The sequence below is a fragment of the Notamacropus eugenii genome, chromosome 5 (genome assembly GCF_028372415.1).
Source record: "Notamacropus eugenii isolate mMacEug1 chromosome 5, mMacEug1.pri_v2, whole genome shotgun sequence".
Taxonomy (NCBI): domain Eukaryota; kingdom Metazoa; phylum Chordata; class Mammalia; order Diprotodontia; family Macropodidae; genus Notamacropus; species Notamacropus eugenii.
In genome coordinates this window covers 33,115,538-33,135,486 of record NC_092876.1, presented here as the reverse complement: position 1 = coordinate 33,135,486, position 19,949 = coordinate 33,115,538, and the positions used below count along the sequence as shown (strand labels likewise).

Below are 19,949 nucleotides of genomic sequence, written 5' to 3'. Positions count from 1 at the left end.
TAATAGAAAGAGTAGTTGGCCTTTACACTGTGCTTTTCAAGTTTGAAATTTTAATTAACTAATTTTAATTTTAAATTTTAATTGAAATTCATACACGCAAAGCATTTTACATGTGCTATCTTATTGGATCTGCATAACAACCCTGTGAGGTGAATGTAATCCTTGTTCCCATTTTCCAGAGGAGGAAAGTGAGGGGGAGAGAAGTTAAGTGACGTGCCCAGGGTCACACAGCCAGTAAGATTCAGAGGTGGGAACTGATACAAGTCCATTTTCCAGATGAGGAGAATGAGGCTCAAATGACCTGTTACACCAGTAGCGTCTGAGAAGTGTTTTGAACCTGTCTCTCCTAATTCCAAATCCAGCATTCTTTCCACTTATTAAGTATCTGCTATATTCTAGGCACTGTACTTAAGCAAGCATTAGGGATACAAACAAAGGCAAAAGTAGTCCCTACCTTCAAGGAGATCACATTCTAACAGGAGACACATGTAGATAACATTTGGTCCTTGTTCAGGACTGCATGGACCATAACACAGCAGGCCCTTCTCTCCTTCACTATATCTCAAAGTCTGCCCAAGGTTGTTCTCATAGGGTCCATGTCACTATCCATCCATCTCATCCTCTGCCATCCCCTTTTCCTTCAATTTTCCCCAACATCAGGGTATTTTTCCAATGACTCCTGTCTTCTCATTTTGTGGCCAAAATGTTTACACTTCCACTTCAGTATTTCACTTTTCAGTGAATAGCCTAAATTAATTTCTTTAAGTTTGGACTGATCTGATCTCCTTGCTGTCCAAGGGACTCTCTAAAGTCTCCTCCAGCCCCACAATTCAAAAGTGTTAATTCTATGGAGCTCAGTTTTCCTTACAATTCAAGTCTCACAGCCATATGTTGCTACTGGAAAAATAACTAGGGTTATGCAAGATATAGTCAGAGTCAATTTGGTAGACAGAGCACTGCATATGAAAGTCAGGGTGAATTGGCTTCCAGTACTGTTTAAACTTTTACGAGTTGTATGACGCTGGTCAAATCACTGCTTCCTGGCTCACCAAACCCTTTGCAAAATTAGAGGGCACAACTCGATGGTCTCCAGGTCCTTTTCAATTCTAAATATATGATTTTATGGGAGGTATTCTCAGAGGGGAAGGAATTAGCAGCCAGCAAGACTCAGAAGGGCCTGCAAAAGGGGACATTTGAGTTATCTCAAGGAAGGACATTTGGGAAACTAAGACTGAGGTGAGGAGTCTACTGCAGGCACGGGGGACAATCAATACACAACCATGAAGGTGGAATATGAGGAGCAGCAAACTGTACACCACTATTATTCCTCGAGGGTAGTGACTTTCATTTTGGGCTAACTTACACAAAGTGGCTGGCAACTAAACATTTGTTGAATTGATTAGGACTCTAGCACAGTGTCTAATGCATAGTAAGAACTTAATAAGTCCTTCCTCCCTCCCTCTCTTCCTTTAGAGAATTCTGTGTTAAGGGATAAGGAATGAGAGCCCATTTCAGTTATGGGGTTCCTCTCAGTTAAAAATTCTCCACATAGAAATGTACTGGGTACAAAGTAACAGCAATACTGTAAGATAACCAGCTGTGAATGACTTTGCTTTTCTCATCAATATAGTGATCCAAGACAACTCTGAAGGAATTATGATGAAAAATGTTATCCATTCCCAGAGAAAGAACTGATAGTGTCTGAATACAGATTGAAGCATCCTTTTTTTCTTTAATTTTCTTGAAGGTTTTTTTTTTTTTTGGTCTATGTTTTCTTTCCCAACATGACTATTATGGAAATGTTCTGCATGACTACACATGTATAACCAAACCAAATTGCTTGCCTTCTCATGGGGGGGAAAGGGGGGAGAGAATTTGGAACTCAGTGTTAAAAACAAATGTTAAAAAATTGTCTTTACATGTAACTAGGGAAAAGCAGTATACTAAATAAAAGTTTAAAAATCACAAAAATGATTTAAAAAGACAAAACAAATTCTCCACACACAGAGAAATGCATTTATTAAACACTTAATATGGGTGAGGTACTGTGTGAAGAAACAGTCTGTGCCCTCAAGTTTACATTCTAGTGGGGGAACGGCCACATGTAAGGAAAGCTGGATAGAATAATAAATAGCATTTACATACTCTATATCTAACAGAACTTTGCAATATTACATATAACCATTACAAAGGACATATTTGCACAAAGTACTTATATATAATATTTAGAAACTTTGTCTCCAAAGTACTTTACAAAATCATTTGAGACCTTCACAAGAAACCTAGGAAGGAGGGCTATTATTATTCCGGTTTTACAGAAGAGTAAACTGAGGTCGAGAGGTTGCGTGACTTGTCCAGGGTCATACAGCGAGTAACCGCCTGAACTCAGAGCTTAGCCCTAGGTCCGGTGCTGCCCTTGGGCTGCTCTGGTCCCGTGCAGTCCATCTGGGAGGCTTCCAGGGGACCCCCCCCCCCCCTCCCTAGGCCCCCTTCATTCCATTAATAAACCTTTCTCCACACAGAATCCGGACAGTGAGAAAGGCCCCTGTAGTGGGGGATGCCCTCGGGAATCTACAAGTTGTTTTTTCCAATTAGACTATAAGCTCCCAGAAGACAGGAATTCCGTCGTTTATTCCTGGGCATGGCCTCCATCCTCTCTCCCCTAGAGCCTAGGAAATCCTAGGCACGGAAAAGGGAAGGAGTCCTAATTCACCCCGTCCTCTGCTCGTGCGCAGATGCAGAAGCATACCTTTCTTTGAGACTCGCAGGTCTGCGCATGTGCATGTATCCAGTTACAACTGCGCAAGCGCCGGGGCGCTTCCCTTGCCCTCCCCCGGCACGTGACGAAACTCAAGTTGAATCACGTGACGAGGGAGGCGCGCAGAACCAGGCCGAGCCGGGAATCCAGGAGCCCCGAGGGAGGGAGCTAGACAGGAGCTGGACAGAGGTCGGGGCCATGCCCACGTCTTCTCTGGCTCCGCCCTGCCCCAACACTGCCGGCCTACTCGGCGTCGACAATCGCCGCCTCAGCTTTTCTACAAGTGAGCGTCACTATCAGGGAAGGGCGAGCGTGGCGCTCCAACACCACGACTCTGACGTCAAGACGCCGTGGTGACGTTGATCCCCACCTCCTCTCGACGGGAGAGCGAGTCCTGGGGGCGGGGCCCGTTGTGTTGTGGGCGGGGCTTCCCCCTCTTCCCCTCCCCCCAAATCCCAGGGGCGGAGGGAGGGAGAGGAGCCCTGGGATTCTAGGTCTAGCGCTGGAAGGAGCCCCAGAGGCCACGCAGCCCCACCCCCTCTCTCTACAGTGAAGGAAACTGAGGCCCAGGCAGAAGTGACTCGTCCAAGGTCACCCCGGGAGTAAGTGGTCGAGCCGGGGTGAATCAAGCCTTCTCCCTCCCCCCAGGGGCGGCCCTGGGGGCCTCTCAGGCCTTGCTGGGGTCACAGCTCCTTCCCACCCCCATAATTGATGCTCTGGCACGAGTAGGCTCCTGGGATCACACCTGGAGTTGGTAGGGGCCCGAGAGGTTCTCTAGTCTGACCGCCTCGTTTTACAGATGGGGAAACTGAGGCCCAGAACGCGCAGTGACTGCCTCCAGGGCACAGGGCGGGGCCAGCACTTGAACCCAGGTCCTCTAGCTCCGGAGGCGGTGCTCCTGCCCCCGGCCTGGCACCCGGGCACAGCTCGCGGCCTTGACGGGGGCCGGTCCTTGGTGTCTTTCAGAAGCCGAGACGGCGCGGCCCTGACGTCCGGGATCCCCACGCAGCAGCAGCCCTGAAGGCGACTGTGACCGTGGCCTCCTGGGGGGCCCCCGCGCTCCCGGGGACGGCGTACCTGGAGGCCTGGCCGGCCCAGCCCCACGAGGCTCGGCCCCTGCCCCCCGTGACCGTGGTGTCGTCGGCGCTTATCACTCCCATCGTCTCCACGCTGCCCCTCGTATCCCACGCGGCCGCGAAGGCCTCTGCCGGGGCTGAGCGGGCGGGGGCCGGGGGGCCCGACGGGGAGGCCGGGGAGGCTTGCGGGGCGGCCCCGCGGGACGAGCACGCCTACCACCGCGCGCGGCTGGAGCCCGAGGCCGGGCTGGACGGCGTGGTGGCCGCGCTGCAGCGCAAGGTCCGGGGGCTGCAGCAGCGGCAGCGCCGGCACCGCGCGCGCCTGGGCGCCCTCGAGGGGCTGGTGCAGCAGCTGCGCCGGGACCACCTGCTGTCCCACGAGCGCCTGCGGCTGCTGGGCGCGGTGAGCACGCGGGGAGAGGGCGGGGTGGGGGGCGCCGGCCGCGCGTGGGGCCGCGGCTCACCGCCCTCCCCTCCTTCTTCCCACAGACATGCCTGCCTGGGAGCCCCGCGCGCCCCGAGCCCGCGGGGGCCGGCGCCGTGGCCATCGTGTGCGGGGAGCAGCCCGCAGCCGCCTTCCTCTACACGCTGACGCCCGCGCACGGCCCCTGAGCGCCCAGGCGGAGGGGCTCCGTGCCTCAGTGGCCCTTTTGGACTCAATAAACTAACTTGAGAAAACCTGGAGTCAGTGAATGGGAGGGTGGGGGCGCCCCGGGGGCCTGCGCCTCTTCTGGTCCCTCCCCTCCTCGCCGCCTCCCACTGTCCCTCCCTGCGCGTCTTTCCCCGCCTGTCTGGGGGGGGGGGGGTCTCCCGCTCCCCGGCAGGTCCCCCGCCCCCGGCCGCCTGGGAGGTGCGCATGCGCACTCGGGGCCCCGCCCTCCGGCCGTCTCTGTCTCCAGGTCTCCCCATCTCCATCATCTCTGCATCCTCTTCTCCGTGCATCAGTCCCCCTTCCTCTGTCTCTGCACCCGGGGTAAGGGGGCCCGGCCCTGCCCGGGATTAACACGGACCCACCATCCGACCCCGCGGTCCCTGTTGCCTCTCCCGGGGCTAGACGGGCCCAACGCCTAGGACCCGGAGGGAGGGGAGGGATGCGGAGGGGGGGTCGATTCCCTGAAGGTGGGGTGAGGGGGTAGAGGTGCTGGCCCCCGGGTTTGAAGGGGGCCCCGAGACCTGTAAACGGGTTACACCACCGGCCCCTGGCTTGGGGGACTAAGGAGCCCTGACCACCCCCTTTCCCATCGCCTACCCCAGGCCGTGACCCCAGCCCCCCGAGTGCCTCAGGCCCCCTCCCCGAGCGTCCCCAGGGCCATGACGAAGACAGACGCCGCAGCGCTGCCCCCGGAGGAGGAAGAGGAGGAGGAGGAGGAGGAACCCCTGCCTGAGGCTCCCAGCCCCATCCCCGAGCGCAGGCAGAAGCCGGTGGTGCACCCCTCCGCCCCAGCCCCGCTGCCCAAGGACTATGGTAAACAGCCCTCCGAGGGGTGGCTGAGCTGGGCTCCGGAGCCAGCCCAGGGCCGGGGCTCCCAGATTTCGTCCTGTGACGTGACAGGGTCCGATCTGTTGTGCCGAGGTTTCTGTCCTGGGGTCTGAGGACCTAGTGGGAATCCGGAAGGGTCTAGCCTGGAGCCCCCAAGTTTGTGGGATCTGATGGATCTGGGCAGGGGGATTCGGGGCTAAGGGTCTTAACTGGGGTCCGTGAGCTCGGTGGTTGTTTTTTTTAAGTATTTTTTGATCATTGTAATTCACTTTCATAGGTTTCCTTTGTAATACTGACTGTTTTATGCATTCAGAAACGTGGTTCTGAGGTGGGGCCCTTAGGCTTCCCAGGAATGCCAGCCCAAGGGGACCAGGACATAAAACACATTTTAAGAGCCCTTCTTTTAGTGGATCTTACACTGAAGACTGAGCAGAAGGCTGTGGGGGGTGGGGAAGGGGGAGGGAGAGACTGAACCTAGGGATGAAGCATGATGCTGGGGGTGGGTGTGGAAGGATACCAGGTGAGGTGGTCCAGCCTGGGAAGCTCCGTTCAGGGATGACCCAAGGGGGTCTGACTGAGGGATCCAAGGAAGGGTCTGCTCTCTAGGGATCCTGGTGCAGGAGCTCAGCTGGATTCAGGTTCTGGATCTGTCAGGTGGAGGTGGGGGGTGGTTTTGTCCTGACCAAGGACTGAGCTCTGTCTCTCTCTCCCACCAGCCTTCACTTTCTTTGACCCCAATGACCCAGCCTGTCAGGAGATTCTGCTGGACCCACGCACCACGATCCCTGAGCTCTTTGCCATCATCCGCCAGTGGGTACCCCAAGTTCAGCACAAGATTGATGTCATTGGCAACGAGGTGAGTAGAGGCTTCAGCCAGAATGCTGGGGGCCCAGGGATGGCCCTCCCTGTGGTGACACTGTGATCCTGTGTCCCCAGATCCTACGACGTGGATGTCATGTGAATGACCGGGATGGGCTCACAGACATGACCCTGCTCCACTATGCCTGCAAAGCTGGCGCTCATGGTGTTGGTGAGTGAGGACAGGCCCTTGAGGTCTGACAGGCTGAGCCCCCTGGAGCCCCAGAACCAATTCTCGAGCTCGTAAGATTCAATGCCCTTGGGATCCCCAAATGCCAGGTCCTCCTAAGCTCTTGCCCCCACTAACCAGCCTCTGCCCACCTTGCCAACCTCTCAACAGGGGACCCAGTGGCTGCTGTCCGCCTGTCACAGCAGCTGCTGGCTCTGGGGGGTGATGTGACCCTGCGGAGCCGCTGGACAAACATGAATGCACTCCATTATGCGGCATATTTTGACGTCCCTGATCTCATCCGAGTCCTGCTAAAGGGGGCCCGGCCCCGAGGTACGTGGGGGGAGGCCTCAGACTATTGGAGGAGGGAGTCTGGGGCCTGATGAGTCTCTGGTCACCCTGACGATGCTCCCTTTCATCTCCCCTCCTAGTGGTGAACTCTACATGTAGTGACTTCAATCATGGCTCAGCCCTGCACATTGCAGCCTCCAATCTTTGTCTTGGAGCTGCCCGCTGCCTCTTGGAGCATGGTGCCAACCCTGCTCTGCGGGTATGTGACCCCCAACGTCAGCCCTGCCATTCCCCTTTGTGCCCCATGATCCCATGTCCCCAAGAGTCTGGGTCCTCTGAGGGCAGCCTGGTGTGTCCCCTGTACCTGAGTCCCCTGACCATAGCTGTCCCCCCCACAGAACCGCAAGGGCCAAGTCCCGGCTGAGGTTGTCCCAGATCCTATGGACATGTCCTTGGACAAGGCCGAGGCTGCCCTCGTGGCCAAGGAGCTGAGGACACTGCTGGAGGAGGCTGTCCCCCTGTCCTGTGCCCTCCCCAAGGTCACATTACCCAACTATGACAACGTCCCAGGCAACCTCATGCTCAGCGCCCTTGGCCTTCGGCTCGGAGACAGGGTCCTGCTAGATGGCCAGAAGGTCAGGAGCCACGGGAGGCAGCAATCAACCATCCTGGGGGCTGAAGTTGTGTCACAGATTGATGGGTGGAGAGTCCAAATTCTTAGGTTAAAATCAAGATAGAGGTCAGGGATAAGACCATGGGAGGGTCAGGCGGATGTCTGAAGTTGGAATATGAGGTGTAGGATGGCTGGAGTTAGGAGTCTAGACACAAGATGAGAGGTCAAAGTAGGGGGTACACACTTGGCCTTGAGCCCTGGACATCTTGGCTGGTGCACAGACCTTGGATCCCTGCTCCTCCCCACCCAGGCAGGGACACTGCGTTTCTGTGGGACCACGGAGTTTGCCAGTGGCCAGTGGGTAGGCGTGGAACTGGACGAACCAGAGGGCAAGAATGATGGAAGCGTCGGGGGTGTGCGATACTTCATCTGCCCTCCCAAGCAGGGTCAGTGTGGGCACCTCTTTGTCCCAAACATTCCTCCCCCCCAGTCTCAGTATTCCTGTCCCTGGAGGGTGGTACCCTTTACTGGACCAAGTCAGAGCTACTTTCTGTCCTGAACTTGAAAGCTGACCACCCCTGTGGAGGGGTTGGGGGCTCATTGGGGTGCCAACCCTGCTGACACCCCCTACTCCTCCAGGGCTGTTTGCCTCTGTCTCCAAGGTGTCAAAAGCAGCTGATGCCCCTCCCTCCTCCGTCACCTCCACCCCTCGCACCCCGAGGATGGACTTTTCCCGTGTCACTGGAAAAGGCCGAAAGGAGCGCAAAGGTCAGAAGGGGCCACTGATTTCTCTGAGACCAAGGGCAGAGTCGTTGGTTGCTCTGGGCCTAAGGAGACATTAGGGGTTACTTGGGGGCCAGGAGGTTCAGTGGTTAGTCAGTTGCTGTCAGAAGTGTCTTATAATACAGAAGCATCTGTGTCTTTTTTCAGCTCAAGGTTGTGAAATAAGGAGGTGGTTGGGGGGTGTCCATGCTTGGAAGAGTCCTGATTTCAGGGGGTCCTTGGTTCAGAGATTCTTAAGTTTTGGGGGTCCCTAATTTGGGCATCCCAGATTGAGGTGATTCTGTTTTCAAGGGCAGATGTAGGGTTGTGGGCCCAATGGGTCTTAGGTTTAGGGGATACTGCATTTCAGGGTTCTGGGGTTTTAGACTATCCTTCCTTCATGAAAGTCATGCCTGGGCTTAAGAGGTCCCAGTCTGAGGGAGGAACTCTGGACTCCTGGCCTCTACATACTGACCTTTCCCTTCCCCCTCCCCCAGCAAAGAAAAAGTCGCCATCACCGTCCCTGGGCAGCCTCCAGCGTGAGGGATTGAAGGCCGAAGTTGGGGACCAAGTGCTGGTGGCTGGACAGAAGCAGGGTGTGATTCGCTTTTATGGGAAGACAGACTTTGCCCCTGGTAAGGTGGATATGCTCTGGGCTCCTGGCAGAGATCGTGGGGAGGGAAGAAAGGGAAGGGACTCAGGGTTCCAAGATCCAGCTGAGCAAGGGCCATGATTCAGCCTTGTCTGTGTTCCCAGGGTATTGGTTTGGCATCGAGCTTGACCACCCAACAGGAAAACACGATGGCTCTGTTTTTGGCGTCAGATACTTCACATGTCCCCCTCGCCACGGGGTCTTTGCACCTGCATCCCGCATCCAGAGGTAAGCCCCTGAACAACCCCAACAAAAACTAAATCACCCCAGACCTGAGAGATTCCCCCTGAAAAAATCAAAACTGAAACCTAGGAGCCCATGCAGTGCAGTGACCTCCAAACCCAGAAGATCCAGAGACCTATCCCAGACACTAGAAACCTTGAGATCTAGATAGAGAAACCCAAGATACTGACTCGGGGACACCCCCAGACCCACCAGGAGATGGGCAGCCCTTTGGAATTTAAAGTCCAGAGACCTGCCTCCCCAGTCAGAGGTCAAGAGATGCTCAGGCACAAGAACACCCCCCATCCTGCTCCGTCCCCTGGTCCTCAAACTCAGGAAATACTGAAAGCCAAGACTTGAGAAGCTCTTGACCTTCACCTTACCTCCCCTCTGCTTGCATCTCCCCTGCAACCTGTATGACATGTATCATTTGATGTCTCTCCAGAATTGGTGGCTCTACTGACCCCCCCAAGGACAGCGTCACAGCCAAGAAAGTCCAAGTGACCAGTGGGTGTGGGGGCCCCTGAAGGGATAACAGGGGGACTTTGGGGATTTCATGGCCCTGGGAATGCATGAGGTGGGAGGCTCAAAGAAGCATTAAGGAGGTCCTAGAAAGGTCTGGGGCAACCCTGGGAGGGTCCCTAGCCACAGAAGCCTAGGTTTCTTACCCCATCCTGACCACAGCTGCTTTTCCCCATAGTGACTCAGCCCAAACGCACATTCCCAACTGTCCGGACTCCCAAGGACATCACATCAGAAAACTCTATCTCCAGGTAGGAGGGCAGGAGTGGCTATATACTCACCACCCAGCTTGTTTGAATTCATTCCAGGTTTCTAGAGCCCAAGCTTGGGAAGGCAAGAGACAGGGCTAGTGCAAGTGGATATGGAGGGAGAGGGGAAGCCAGAGCTAAGTCCATGGGGGAGGGGGAGCAGGGAGGAAGAGAAGGCAAGTTTAGAGTCAAGTGTGTCAGTATGAATGTCATTTGGGGTGTGGTGAGTGTAAGGGAGGCATTGGGGAGATGGATCAGGACTGGAGAGTGGTCAGGGCTAGAGGGGATGGGGCCAAAGGGAAGGAGAAGGATGTCAGGGATAGAGAAATGTCTAGGATGGATAGAGATTGGGGCCAGATGGAAGGGATAAGGAGAGGCCTGAGATGGGTGAGTTGCTGGGCCTAGAAGGGGGACAGCCATGATGTGCCCCTAGAAGGGGGACAGGGAGGAGCTGGGCATGGACAAAGATGGTGGTGGGAGAGCTTCAGGTTCAGGATGGGGGAGTTGGGAGGAGATTGTGGGAGGGGGGACAGAGGAGAGGAGAGGGGGCTGCACCAAGAGCGGAGGCAGGATGCCCGATGCCCCCAGCTCCCTGCATGCCACGGCTGGTCCCATTCCTCCTCTCAGGTTACTCTTCTGCTGCTGGTTTCCCTGGATGCTTCGGGCAGAGATGCAGTCATAGAACCAGGAGCTGATGGTGGCCCCAATTACCCCCAATATACTGACCCCCCAAATACAAGTCCCAAGTCTCCCCGGTATACCCACCCCTCTGGATCAGACCCCAGTTAGCGTGGGCATCAGTGTCAGACCTACCCCTTACTTATCACTGACCACGCCATCTGATATCCCCTCAGAGACACTGACCCCCGATCAGCCCCAGACGGCCTGAAATGACCCCAAATTGTCTCCTTCACCTGACCCTTGGTGACCCCGCAGTGACTCCCTATAACCCCCCAGTGCCTTGATATTCACAATTAGCCCCTCCCCTTAGAGAAATCTCTATTTTTTAAGACACTACAACCCCTGGGCCCATCCCTGGACCCCCTCAGATCCTGGCCAAGCCCCACACTCACATTAGGGCCCCCAAAGCCGCCTGGGGTGTCACTCACTGACCCGCATGCCTCCTCCCCCCAACTCAGCATGACATCTCCCTCACCCTGCCTGGCTTCAATAAAGACATTTCTATGGCCAAGGGTCTTTGGGTCACTTTGTTTGAGTCATTAAAGAATCACAGATTCAGAGCTCATAGGGACCTGAAAGGCCATGGAGTAGAACTCCTTCATTTTACAAAGGGAGAAACTGAGGCTGAGAGGGTAAGCCACTTGCCTAAAGTTATGTAGCTAGTAAGAAACTCAGGTCATCCCATGTCCAGGCCCGGCATCTGTTCACCACAGACTACTCAGCCTTACCTGTCTCTATGCCTGCTCTTGGGCCCCTCCAGGATGCTTTGGGAAGACCAGCCTTCAATCTTCACGCCCCAGGCCCACCAATCTATGGCAGGGACAGACAGGGACTAAGAAACTGGGCAGGAAAATACTCTTGTCCCTGCTGCCTTCCTACTGACCACCTGGCTTGGCACCATTCCGGCCCAAAGAGGGAGGGGAAGAGGGTTGGACGTAGCAGAGGAGGCTTTGGCCCGGCATATCCTAACGGCACATCATAGACCATTCTCAGACTCTGCTGGGTCATCACATATCCACCCCCACCTGGAGAGGTAGAGTTCCATCCTTGGTCTCTTCTCCGACAGTGATTTCATCTGCTTCTGTGCTTTCGTATAGTTCTCTACATACAGATGACTCCCAATTCTGTGTATCTGGCCCTCCTCTCTCCCCTGAGATCCAGACCCACATCTCCACTGGATATCCCAACAAACTCAACAAATACGGAACAACTCATTCCCTTTCCTCTAAAACCCATTTTACAGACTTCTCATTTGATTCTCATTGACAGCTCTGGGAGGCAAGTATTATGATGCTCATTTTACAGATGAGGAAACTGAGGGTGTTGCCCAGGATTACATAGCTAGTAACTAGTCTGAGTAACTAGAAAGATCTCTTTCTGGCTTCACCTGGTAATCAGCCGCAGGTCCTGTCAATTCTGTCTCCAGATCCCTTCTCTCCACTTCCACAGCCTCCACCCAAGTTCAGACCTTTCATCTCTTCATCCCCTTTCCCCTGGACAACTGCAGGAGCCTGTTGGTTGGTTTTCCTACTTCCTGTCTCCCTCTTTCTCCAACTCAGCCTTACTCAGCTGCTGAATTAATCATCCTAGAACACAGCCCTAACCACATGGCTTCCTACTGCCTCTCGGATGAAGTCCAAACTCCTCAGCTTGGCCCTGGTCCTTCCACAATCTGGCTTCGACTTTCCTTGCCAGGTGGATTTCACTTTAGGCCTCATCACGGACTCTGGTCTGGACAGATTAGACCATCAGCCAGTTCCCAACCTGGATGCTCCTCCTCCTGCTCCATGCACTGATACAAGCCCAGTGAGGGGGCCCCCAGGGCCTACGACCCCTCCTCTCCACTTCATAAAATACACGGGCCACCACTCCTGGCACACCTGTTCCAGTCCTCCAGGAGTTGGTCCTGCCTCGTATCACCATATGTGGATCCATATATGCTCTTGTATTCCTCCAGGTAGAGGATTATAAAAATGATAATAATTAACAACACTCCATACCACAAACGCCTTGGAGAACTCAACAACAAATCGGACAGGAACAAAATTGTTGGCTATAGTCACCTGGACATAACTTTTGTTTTTCAGTTGTATCCGACTCTCTGTGACCCGATTTGGGGTTTTCTTGGCAGAGATACTGGAGCGTTTTGCCATTTCCTTCTCCAGCTCATTTTACAGATGGGGAACCTGAGGCAGACATGTAAAGTGGGTCACACAGCTAGTTAGTGTCTGAGTTCACATTTGAACTCAGATTTTCCTGACTGCAAGCACTACCTAGTCGCTTCAAAGGGGAAAGATACAAGAATTGAATCAAAATGCCCTCCTTGGCCTGTATGAACACAGAATCTTGAGGTTTTCTTTACAGAAACAGAGAGATATAGGACAGTATTTAGGATCAGGTTTTCACCACCAAAAATTACAAAGAGTTGATCATTTAAGAGCCCAGGTGTACTTTGGCGAGGAAATAGCAGAAGTCATACCATGTATGTCCACAGGGAACAAAAATTTAACATCTACTGAATACCTAGAAAGAAATTCTCATGTGGCCAGAATCAGATACCAGATGCTCACTAACCTTCACAGATTAACAGATGACAAATCCCTGAGCTACAAATAGAGATGCCAAACTATTTTTGAGCATGCAACAAATAAATTGTACTGGAACTAGAGTATTATCACAGCAAAAAAAACCTGCTGCCTACTAGCACCCAAACACAATATTAATGTATTAATCATAACAATGATAATAATGGCATTTCATATATTTTATGTTTTTGTATTTATTTTGTACTTTTAGACTGGCATTTTATATAATAGTATTTCTATTTATTTCATGTTTTTATAATAGCATATTAGATTTGTGTTTTATATTTTTATAGTAGCACTTTGTATATTTATATTTTTATGTTTTATTTTAAAATTTGCAAAGCTCTCTACCTTTATTACTTCATTTTATCCTTATGACAGCCTTTCCTGGGAGGAAGATGCCATTATTATCTCCATTTTCCAGATGAGGAAACTGAGGCAGACTGAGTAACTTGTCCAGAGTCATGCAGCTGCTGAACATCTGAGGCTGGATTTGAATTCAGGTCTTCCTGATTCCATGTCTGGCGTTCTATGTGCTGAGTCACCACAGGGAATACTCACGCATGCTGGTCTACTTATAGTCCTCCAACATGTTGCTCCATCTCTTAACTGTAACATAACACTCTCTCCCCACTTTGTGCCTTCTTACTGTTCCTGGTGTTTAGAATGTCAACCCTCTATACTTCTGTCTCCAGGTTTCCTTCAAGGCTCTGATCAGCTAAATCTCAAATTCTGAAATAAAGCTCTCCCAGCTCTTTAATACTAGTGTCTTCTTTTTCAGAAATTATCCCTTCTATACACCTTGCCAGTACATATTGTTTGCCTGTTGTCTCACTGACTAGATTCTAAATTCCTTTAAAACAGGGACTGTTTTTCACCTTATGTTGTATAACTAGTGCTTAGTACAGTGCCTAGAACAAAGTAAATGCTTAATATTTAAATACTTATTAACTTGATATATCATCTGGTCTGACCAGTCCTTCTCTGCCTTCTTTACTGAGTCTTTCTTCATCTATATCTCACCCATCATGGTTCTGTCCTAGGTCCTCTTCTCTTTTTTCTATACTATTTCACTTGGGGATCTCATCAGCTCCCACGGATTTAAATTACTATGCTGATGACTCTCCTAATCTATCTTCCTGCCCCAAGCATCTCCAATGGTCTTTCAGACATCTAGAACTGAATGTCCAGCAGACATCTTAAACTCTATATGTCCAAAACAGAACTCATTATCTCCCCACCCTCCACCTTCCCTTTTCTCGTAGAGGACAACACCATCCTCCCACCCCCTAGGCTCACCACAACAGAACCCTCCTGGACTCTTGACTTTTTCTCATCCCCCATATCCAATATAGTGCCAAGGCCTGTCGATTTCACCTTTGCAATATCTCTTGTAGATTTCGCCTCTGCAACATCTCTCCAAGGCTCCCCCTTTCTTTCCTCTGACTCTGTTACCAGTCTGGTGCAGAACCTCATCACCTCACTCCTGGACCACTGCAATAGTTTCCAGTGGATCTGCCTGCCACATCTCCCCTGCCTCCAGTGCAACTTCCATTCTGCCACTAAAGTGATTCCCTAAAGTGCAGGTCCGACCACATAACCCCAAGAAGTTTATTTACCATATAAATGTATTTACTCAGTAAACTCCAGTGTCTCCTATCATTTCCAGGATCAAACAGAAAAGTTCTGTATTTGTTATCCAAAACCCTTCATTACCTGGTCCCCCATTACATGGGGCTGCTGAGTGGTGAGTCAGGATGATAGAAATACAGCCCCAGACACTCATTAGCAATCACTTTAGCCTGTTTGCCTCAGTTTCTTCCACTGTAAAATGGGGCTAATAATAGCACTTATCTCCCAGGGTTGTGGGTTTATTTTAAACAAATGAAATGCTTGTAAACTACCTGGCACATAGCAGGTGCTTTGGGCTTATCCCAGAGATGCTTGAGTCTTAAAGAGAAGCTCCTATGACAACCCTTTTATCTAATTATAAAGCATAGTCCCTTTATCCACGTACCCTACAGCTTATAAAATATAAAACAAAAAATGGTAACAACAGAAAAAGGGGGGTATTTCTTCAAGGAGTGTTTCCATTGGAACTCCATCAAAAATAAAAGATGAGAATGAGTTAAGTATGGTGATGCTAATGTCAGCATCTGGCTGCTACCCAGGGCTTTATTTGTACAAATTTTAACATTTTTATTTTATTCTAATACAGTAGCAGAACTACTACGATCCTCGTTTTACAGATGAGGAAACTGAAGGGGGGGCTTCACATTTGAACACAAAACATAAGGGCTTGTACCTTTAAGGCCACGTGACGTGACGTAAGATGATGTGTCTGGGTTTTTTTTCAAATCTTAACGCCTTCTCATTGGTCCTTGGGCTTGAAGCACCGACATGTGAAGAGACGGATGGTGGGGGAGGGGGTTAGCTGTGGGGTGCAAGCATGGCGATTGGCCAAGATCTGAACAAAGCCCGCCTCTGTATTCTTCCCACTGACTGACTGAAGAGTAGGAGAGGCGAAAAGGGAGTGTTTGGGTTCCCTAGGATTGGACAGATCTAAGAGGAACCCCGCCTCCTCCATTTTCTATTGGACAGGTTCTCTGGAACACCGCCTTTCTCTGGGGGCGGGCCTCCCCCAGTATCCAAATATGTGATTGGACAAGAATGTGGCCGTGAATTGTCCATTGGAAAGAAACGGTGTCTGTCTCAGAATCCGGAAGTCGTGAAGGCTGTGGTCGAGACCATTGCTAGAGCAACGCGAGGGGTGAAAATAGAATCGAGGTTGAAGGCCGAACTAGGCCAGGCCGCTGGCCGGCTGAGGGTGAGACCCAAGAGGGATGGGGGCCGGGAAGTAACTTACAATCAGTGAACAGATTAGTTGTGAGGATCAGCAAATGAACTCGTCCTAGGAGAGGAGGGAGGAAATGGGGTTGGCCCAAGATTTGTGAGTGCACTTAGTGGAAAGCGGGGTGTAAGTCGACGAATGGTTTGATCCGGGATGGGGGTGGTGTCTAGGAACGGTTTCGTTCAGGAAGAGCGGGAAATGGTTTGGTCCAGGATGGGAGTGCAGGCTAAGAATGGTTTGATCCAGGATGGGCGGGGAAAGATTTGGTTCAGGAAGGGCGGAGAAAGCGGGGAATGGTTTGGTCCAGGATGGGGGTGGCTGCCGAAGAATGGTTTGATCCAGGATAGGCGGGGAAAGCGGGGAATGGTTTGGTCCGGGATGGGCGGGGAAAGAGGAGAATGGGTTGATCCGAGATGGGGGGAGGGGAGGAATAGGTTGGTCCAGGAAAATGGGGGGATGGTCCTGGGATGGATTGGTCCAGGATGGGGAAGAAGGGTTGGTCCAGGGTAGTGGGGGCAAAGTGGAGGTTGGGAGGGGGGAAAGATGGGGGAGGGGGGCGTTGGTCCAGGGGGTGGGAGCTGAGAACGGGCTGGGGGGGTTGATCTGGGATGGGGATGGGAAAGGGTTCAGGATGGTTGGGGGAGGGGGGCAGCCCAGGATGGTCTGGGGTAGCATGGGGGCAGGGAATGAGGGGCGGTGTTTGAGGGTCGTGGCGGGGGCCGAGAAGGGGATGGAGGAGCAATGGTGACCTCTGTCTTCTTGCCTCCCCCAGCAGCAATGGACCAGTGCGATGCTGTGATACCTTCCCTGGAGCCCTTCAGGGTAGAGCAGGTAAGGGAGGAGACTGAGAAGGGGCAGGTGGGGCTCGGTGCCCAGGTCAGCCTCACATCTCTCTCTCTCTCCCTCTCCTCCCTCCCCCCCCTTCCTTCCCTTTCTTCCTCCCACACACAGGTACCACCCATCATCTACTATGTCCCAAATTTCATCTCTGAGCAAGAAGAGAGCCAGCTGCTCCGACAGGTGACAACTGATTCCCGCCTCCAAACTCCTACACTTCAGCTCCTGGGGAAAATAGACTGGTCTCTTTGTTGTTCCTTGAATGTGGAAATCCATCTCCCATCTCTGTGCCTTTGTCCAGACCGCCCACCCCATGCACTCCCTTTCTACCTCTCTCTTTTTAGGGTCACTCCCTTCCTTCTTTCCATGAGCATTTATGCCTTCCAGGCTTGGTTTACCTGCTTTCCTGGTCCCCTGTGTTGCTAGCATTCTTTTCTCTTCTCTCCTCCTCAGATTAGTATGTGCACATATTTGTACCCTTCTTGAGGGCAGGGACAGTTCATAGATTTCCTTTGTATCTCTGGCACCATGTACAATGCCTGGCATATCATCAGTGGACTGCATTGGGTCTGGTCAGGGTCACCCTGTGGCCGTAGAACGACCCCAAGGTCACACTCTGATCACCCCTGTTAGGTGTATGAGGCTCCAAAGCCCAAATGGACACAGCTTTCTGGGAGGAAGTTACAGAACTGGGGTGAGTGCTCCCCTGACCTTCCCCCATGAACGCACCCACAGCTGGGGTCTGGAGGGAGAGGATGGGCATCCTTGGCTCTGTATCTCAACCCTCCCCAGATCCTTGGACCTAGCTTGGAGGCCTTCTGTGCTCCCTGGGAATGATGGGTCACATTCCTCTTCTGTCTCTGCCTTCATCCTCCTCAGGTGGGCTCCCCCACCCAAAGGGGATGGTCCCTGAACAGCTGCCTCCATGGCTCCAGCACTGGGTGGACTCGGTCTCTAGTCTTGGCCTCTTTGGCGGTGCCCAAGCTAATCACGTGCTGGTAAATGAGTACCAGCCAGGAGAGGGCATCATGGTAAGTCAGAGCCCCTGAATGCATGAGAGTGTAGCCTCTTCACACCCAGCCATTGTACCTGCAGAGAAGGCATCATGGGAAGTCTGGTGTGTGACCTTCTTAGTGCCCTCAGATGCTGGATCTCCTGACACCCCTTCCAGGGGGTAACCTCAGGCCAGGCCTGCACAGTGCTAGCGCTTACAGCAGGCCAGAGAATTTTCTCTCCATACAAAGGATGTCTCCCTCTACAGATGGGCTGCACATCTGGGGCTCATCTTCACTGAGTTGATTGCCAACCTGGGAGTGAAGGAGATTTCACTGGGGAAAGGAAGAGGAGAAGGCCTTGAAGCCTTTCACATAGAGGATGTGGGAGGAGAGCTGGGGATTGGGCGAAAGTCTGATGAGCAGAACCAGGGGAATCTGGGGCATCTCTACCCAACCAAGGATGGAGAAGGATCTAGAAGGAGGAAATAGTGCTTAGGGCCAGGCCCTGCAGGAATGCCAAGGAGCTTAGTGGAAAGAGGAGGGGGGGTGGTGAGGAGGCAGATCACAGGGGAGTCAGTGCTGGGAGGGGAAGGAGAGGAAGGCTCCAGAGCCTTGGGAAGGTCTTTTGCTTTAGACTTGAGGAGACAGGGCCACATTTTTAGGTCAAAGGAAAGGAACCAGAGGGAATGAAGGTGCCAGAGATGGGAGATGATGGATAGGTCTGTGGTTGGGCAGAGACAGACAGAAAGCCCTCTGGGCACCAATGGAATGCCAACTCTTCCAGGGCAAGGCCTGTTAAAAATAACACTTTACATGTAGTACCTGATCTTCACAACAACTTTCAGAGGGAGGTGCTCTTATGATCTCTGCTTTACAGATGGAGAAACTGAGGCACAGAACAGTTAAGTGATTGGCTTATGATCACACAGGTAGTAAGCATCTGAGGCAGGATTTGACTGGCCACTGTGCCCCCTAACTGGGCAGCCAAAGAGTGGGCAGGGGGATGGGGAAGAAACTCTGGTTCTGGCCAGAGGGCATTAGGAATTCAGAATCTTGGGGTACAGCATCGGAGAGTGGGGGGTGGGGTGGAGGGCCAAGGAGACGCAGGAAACGTGAGGCCTGAATTGAAATCTCCAAAGCTGATGGGGGGACGTAGGAGGTCTGGGGGGGCTGGTCAGGAAGATATTGAGGCAGATGGATGTCCAAGGCATGGAGTGATCAGATCAGTAGAGATTTGGGGCGCATGGAGGCCCAAGGAGAGACTGTCCAGGGCTGTCAGCATCCTGTGGAACAAGGAGATGGACTGAATGTGCCCTCTCCAGGGGGACGCTCCCAGACGTCCTCCCTAAATATGTCCCGAGTGCCCCTCCCACCCCACAGTTCCCCCTGAGTGCCCCATAGTTATTCCTATAAATGGCCCTGAGATAGACTTGCCATCCTTGTCCCTACCTGCGGGATCTGAGTTCCCCGCTTCCCCTAGCCCCATGAGGATGGCCCCCTGTACTACCCAACAGTCAGCACCATCAGCCTTGGCTCCCATACCATCCTGGACATGTATTTGCCCCGAAGGCCTGAGCTGGAGAAGGACCCACAAGAGGAGCAGGTGAGGGGCTGGGGAAGAGTGGGGCTGCGGGCCCCGGTAAGGCCTGCGGCTTCTCTTCCTTCACCCTTGTCCTTCCTTCTCTCCAGCCTCAGTTTCAGCCCAAGTTCTCGCTGCTGCTGGAGCCCCGAAGCCTCCTGGTCCTCCGAGGTGAAGCCTACACTCACCTCCTCCATGGGATCCGCCCAACATTGATGGACTCTCTGACCAAGACCCCCGTGGCCAATGCTTCTGCCTGCCCCTCAGCCGAACCTGGAGCCCTGCTCCCCCGGGGCACACGCATCTCCCTGACTATTCGAAGGGTCCCTCGAGTGCTCCGGACCAGCCTCTTTCTGAGCAAGAAATCTCCACGCACCAAGTGAACCCAGGGATCTCCAAGCACTAAGAAGCCAACTGATAATACAACTTTTCCTGCCTGCCTCAAGACTCCTGGGTCTGAGTCAGCAGAAAGAATTTAGAGAGAAAGCAGACCCATCCCAGTCATTGAGGAGATGATTCTACCTGCTACACCCCCATCCTGGTTCAAGAATAAACTACAATTACCTCGGTCTTTTAGACTCATTGGGTGTTGGACACCTGTATCCCTGCAGAGGGCGCAGGTGTCCTGAAGAAGGGGAGGAGGGCAAGATGCCTGCAGCATCTGGTGGAGGGAAGGGGGGACAGACACCTGGTTACTGAGGGAGGAGGCAGAGGTTGGTGGGGTCAGACACCTGGTCACTGAGGGAGGAGGCAGAGGCTGGAGGGGAAGA

At 52.8% G+C, this 19,949-nt stretch overlaps 3 protein-coding genes and 1 long non-coding RNA gene across 17 annotated transcripts; 3 read left to right on the top strand and 1 right to left on the bottom strand.

Annotated features, from left to right (window-relative positions):
- The first annotated feature begins 2,776 nt into the window (after positions 1–2,776).
- Positions 2,777–4,512, top strand: THAP8 (THAP domain containing 8). The gene is made up of 4 exons (XM_072615543.1): positions 2,777–3,041; positions 3,407–3,483; positions 3,725–4,237; positions 4,324–4,512. The coding sequence occupies exons 1-4, from the start codon at positions 2,777–2,779 to the stop codon at positions 4,444–4,446; spliced, it is 978 nt and encodes a 325-aa protein (XP_072471644.1). The 3' UTR covers positions 4,447–4,512.
- A 103-nt stretch (positions 4,513–4,615) lies between these two features.
- Positions 4,616–10,843, top strand: CLIP3 (CAP-Gly domain containing linker protein 3). The gene is made up of 14 exons (XM_072616296.1): positions 4,616–4,807; positions 5,089–5,299; positions 6,031–6,170; positions 6,251–6,344; positions 6,513–6,674; positions 6,773–6,891; positions 7,031–7,267; positions 7,556–7,691; positions 7,885–8,013; positions 8,505–8,642; positions 8,764–8,887; positions 9,327–9,388; positions 9,582–9,654; positions 10,279–10,843. The coding sequence occupies exons 1-14, from the start codon at positions 4,691–4,693 to the stop codon at positions 10,331–10,333; spliced, it is 1,797 nt and encodes a 598-aa protein (XP_072472397.1). The 5' UTR covers positions 4,616–4,690; the 3' UTR covers positions 10,334–10,843.
- On the bottom strand, positions 10,568–15,311 carry LOC140508451 (uncharacterized). Its single transcript, XR_011968434.1, has 3 exons — positions 15,223–15,311; positions 12,396–12,518; positions 10,568–11,142 (listed from the first exon to the last, which is right to left on the bottom strand). It is a non-coding gene; the product is annotated as an uncharacterized lncRNA (long non-coding RNA).
- Positions 15,273–19,748, top strand: ALKBH6 (alkB homolog 6). 14 transcript variants are annotated; one of them, XM_072616342.1, is made up of 7 exons: positions 15,273–15,744; positions 16,544–16,599; positions 16,720–16,788; positions 17,239–17,299; positions 17,485–17,636; positions 19,081–19,203; positions 19,290–19,748. In XM_072616342.1, the coding sequence occupies exons 2-7, from the start codon at positions 16,546–16,548 to the stop codon at positions 19,560–19,562; spliced, it is 732 nt and encodes a 243-aa protein (XP_072472443.1). In that variant the 5' UTR covers positions 15,273–15,744; positions 16,544–16,545; the 3' UTR covers positions 19,563–19,748. The 14 variants fall into 14 exon arrangements, with proteins under 14 accessions (XP_072472443.1, XP_072472444.1, XP_072472452.1 ...); XM_072616343.1 differs by having other exon boundaries at positions 15,646–15,744; positions 16,541–16,599; XM_072616344.1 differs by having other exon boundaries at positions 15,701–15,867.
- Positions 19,749–19,949: the final 201 nt, after the last annotated feature.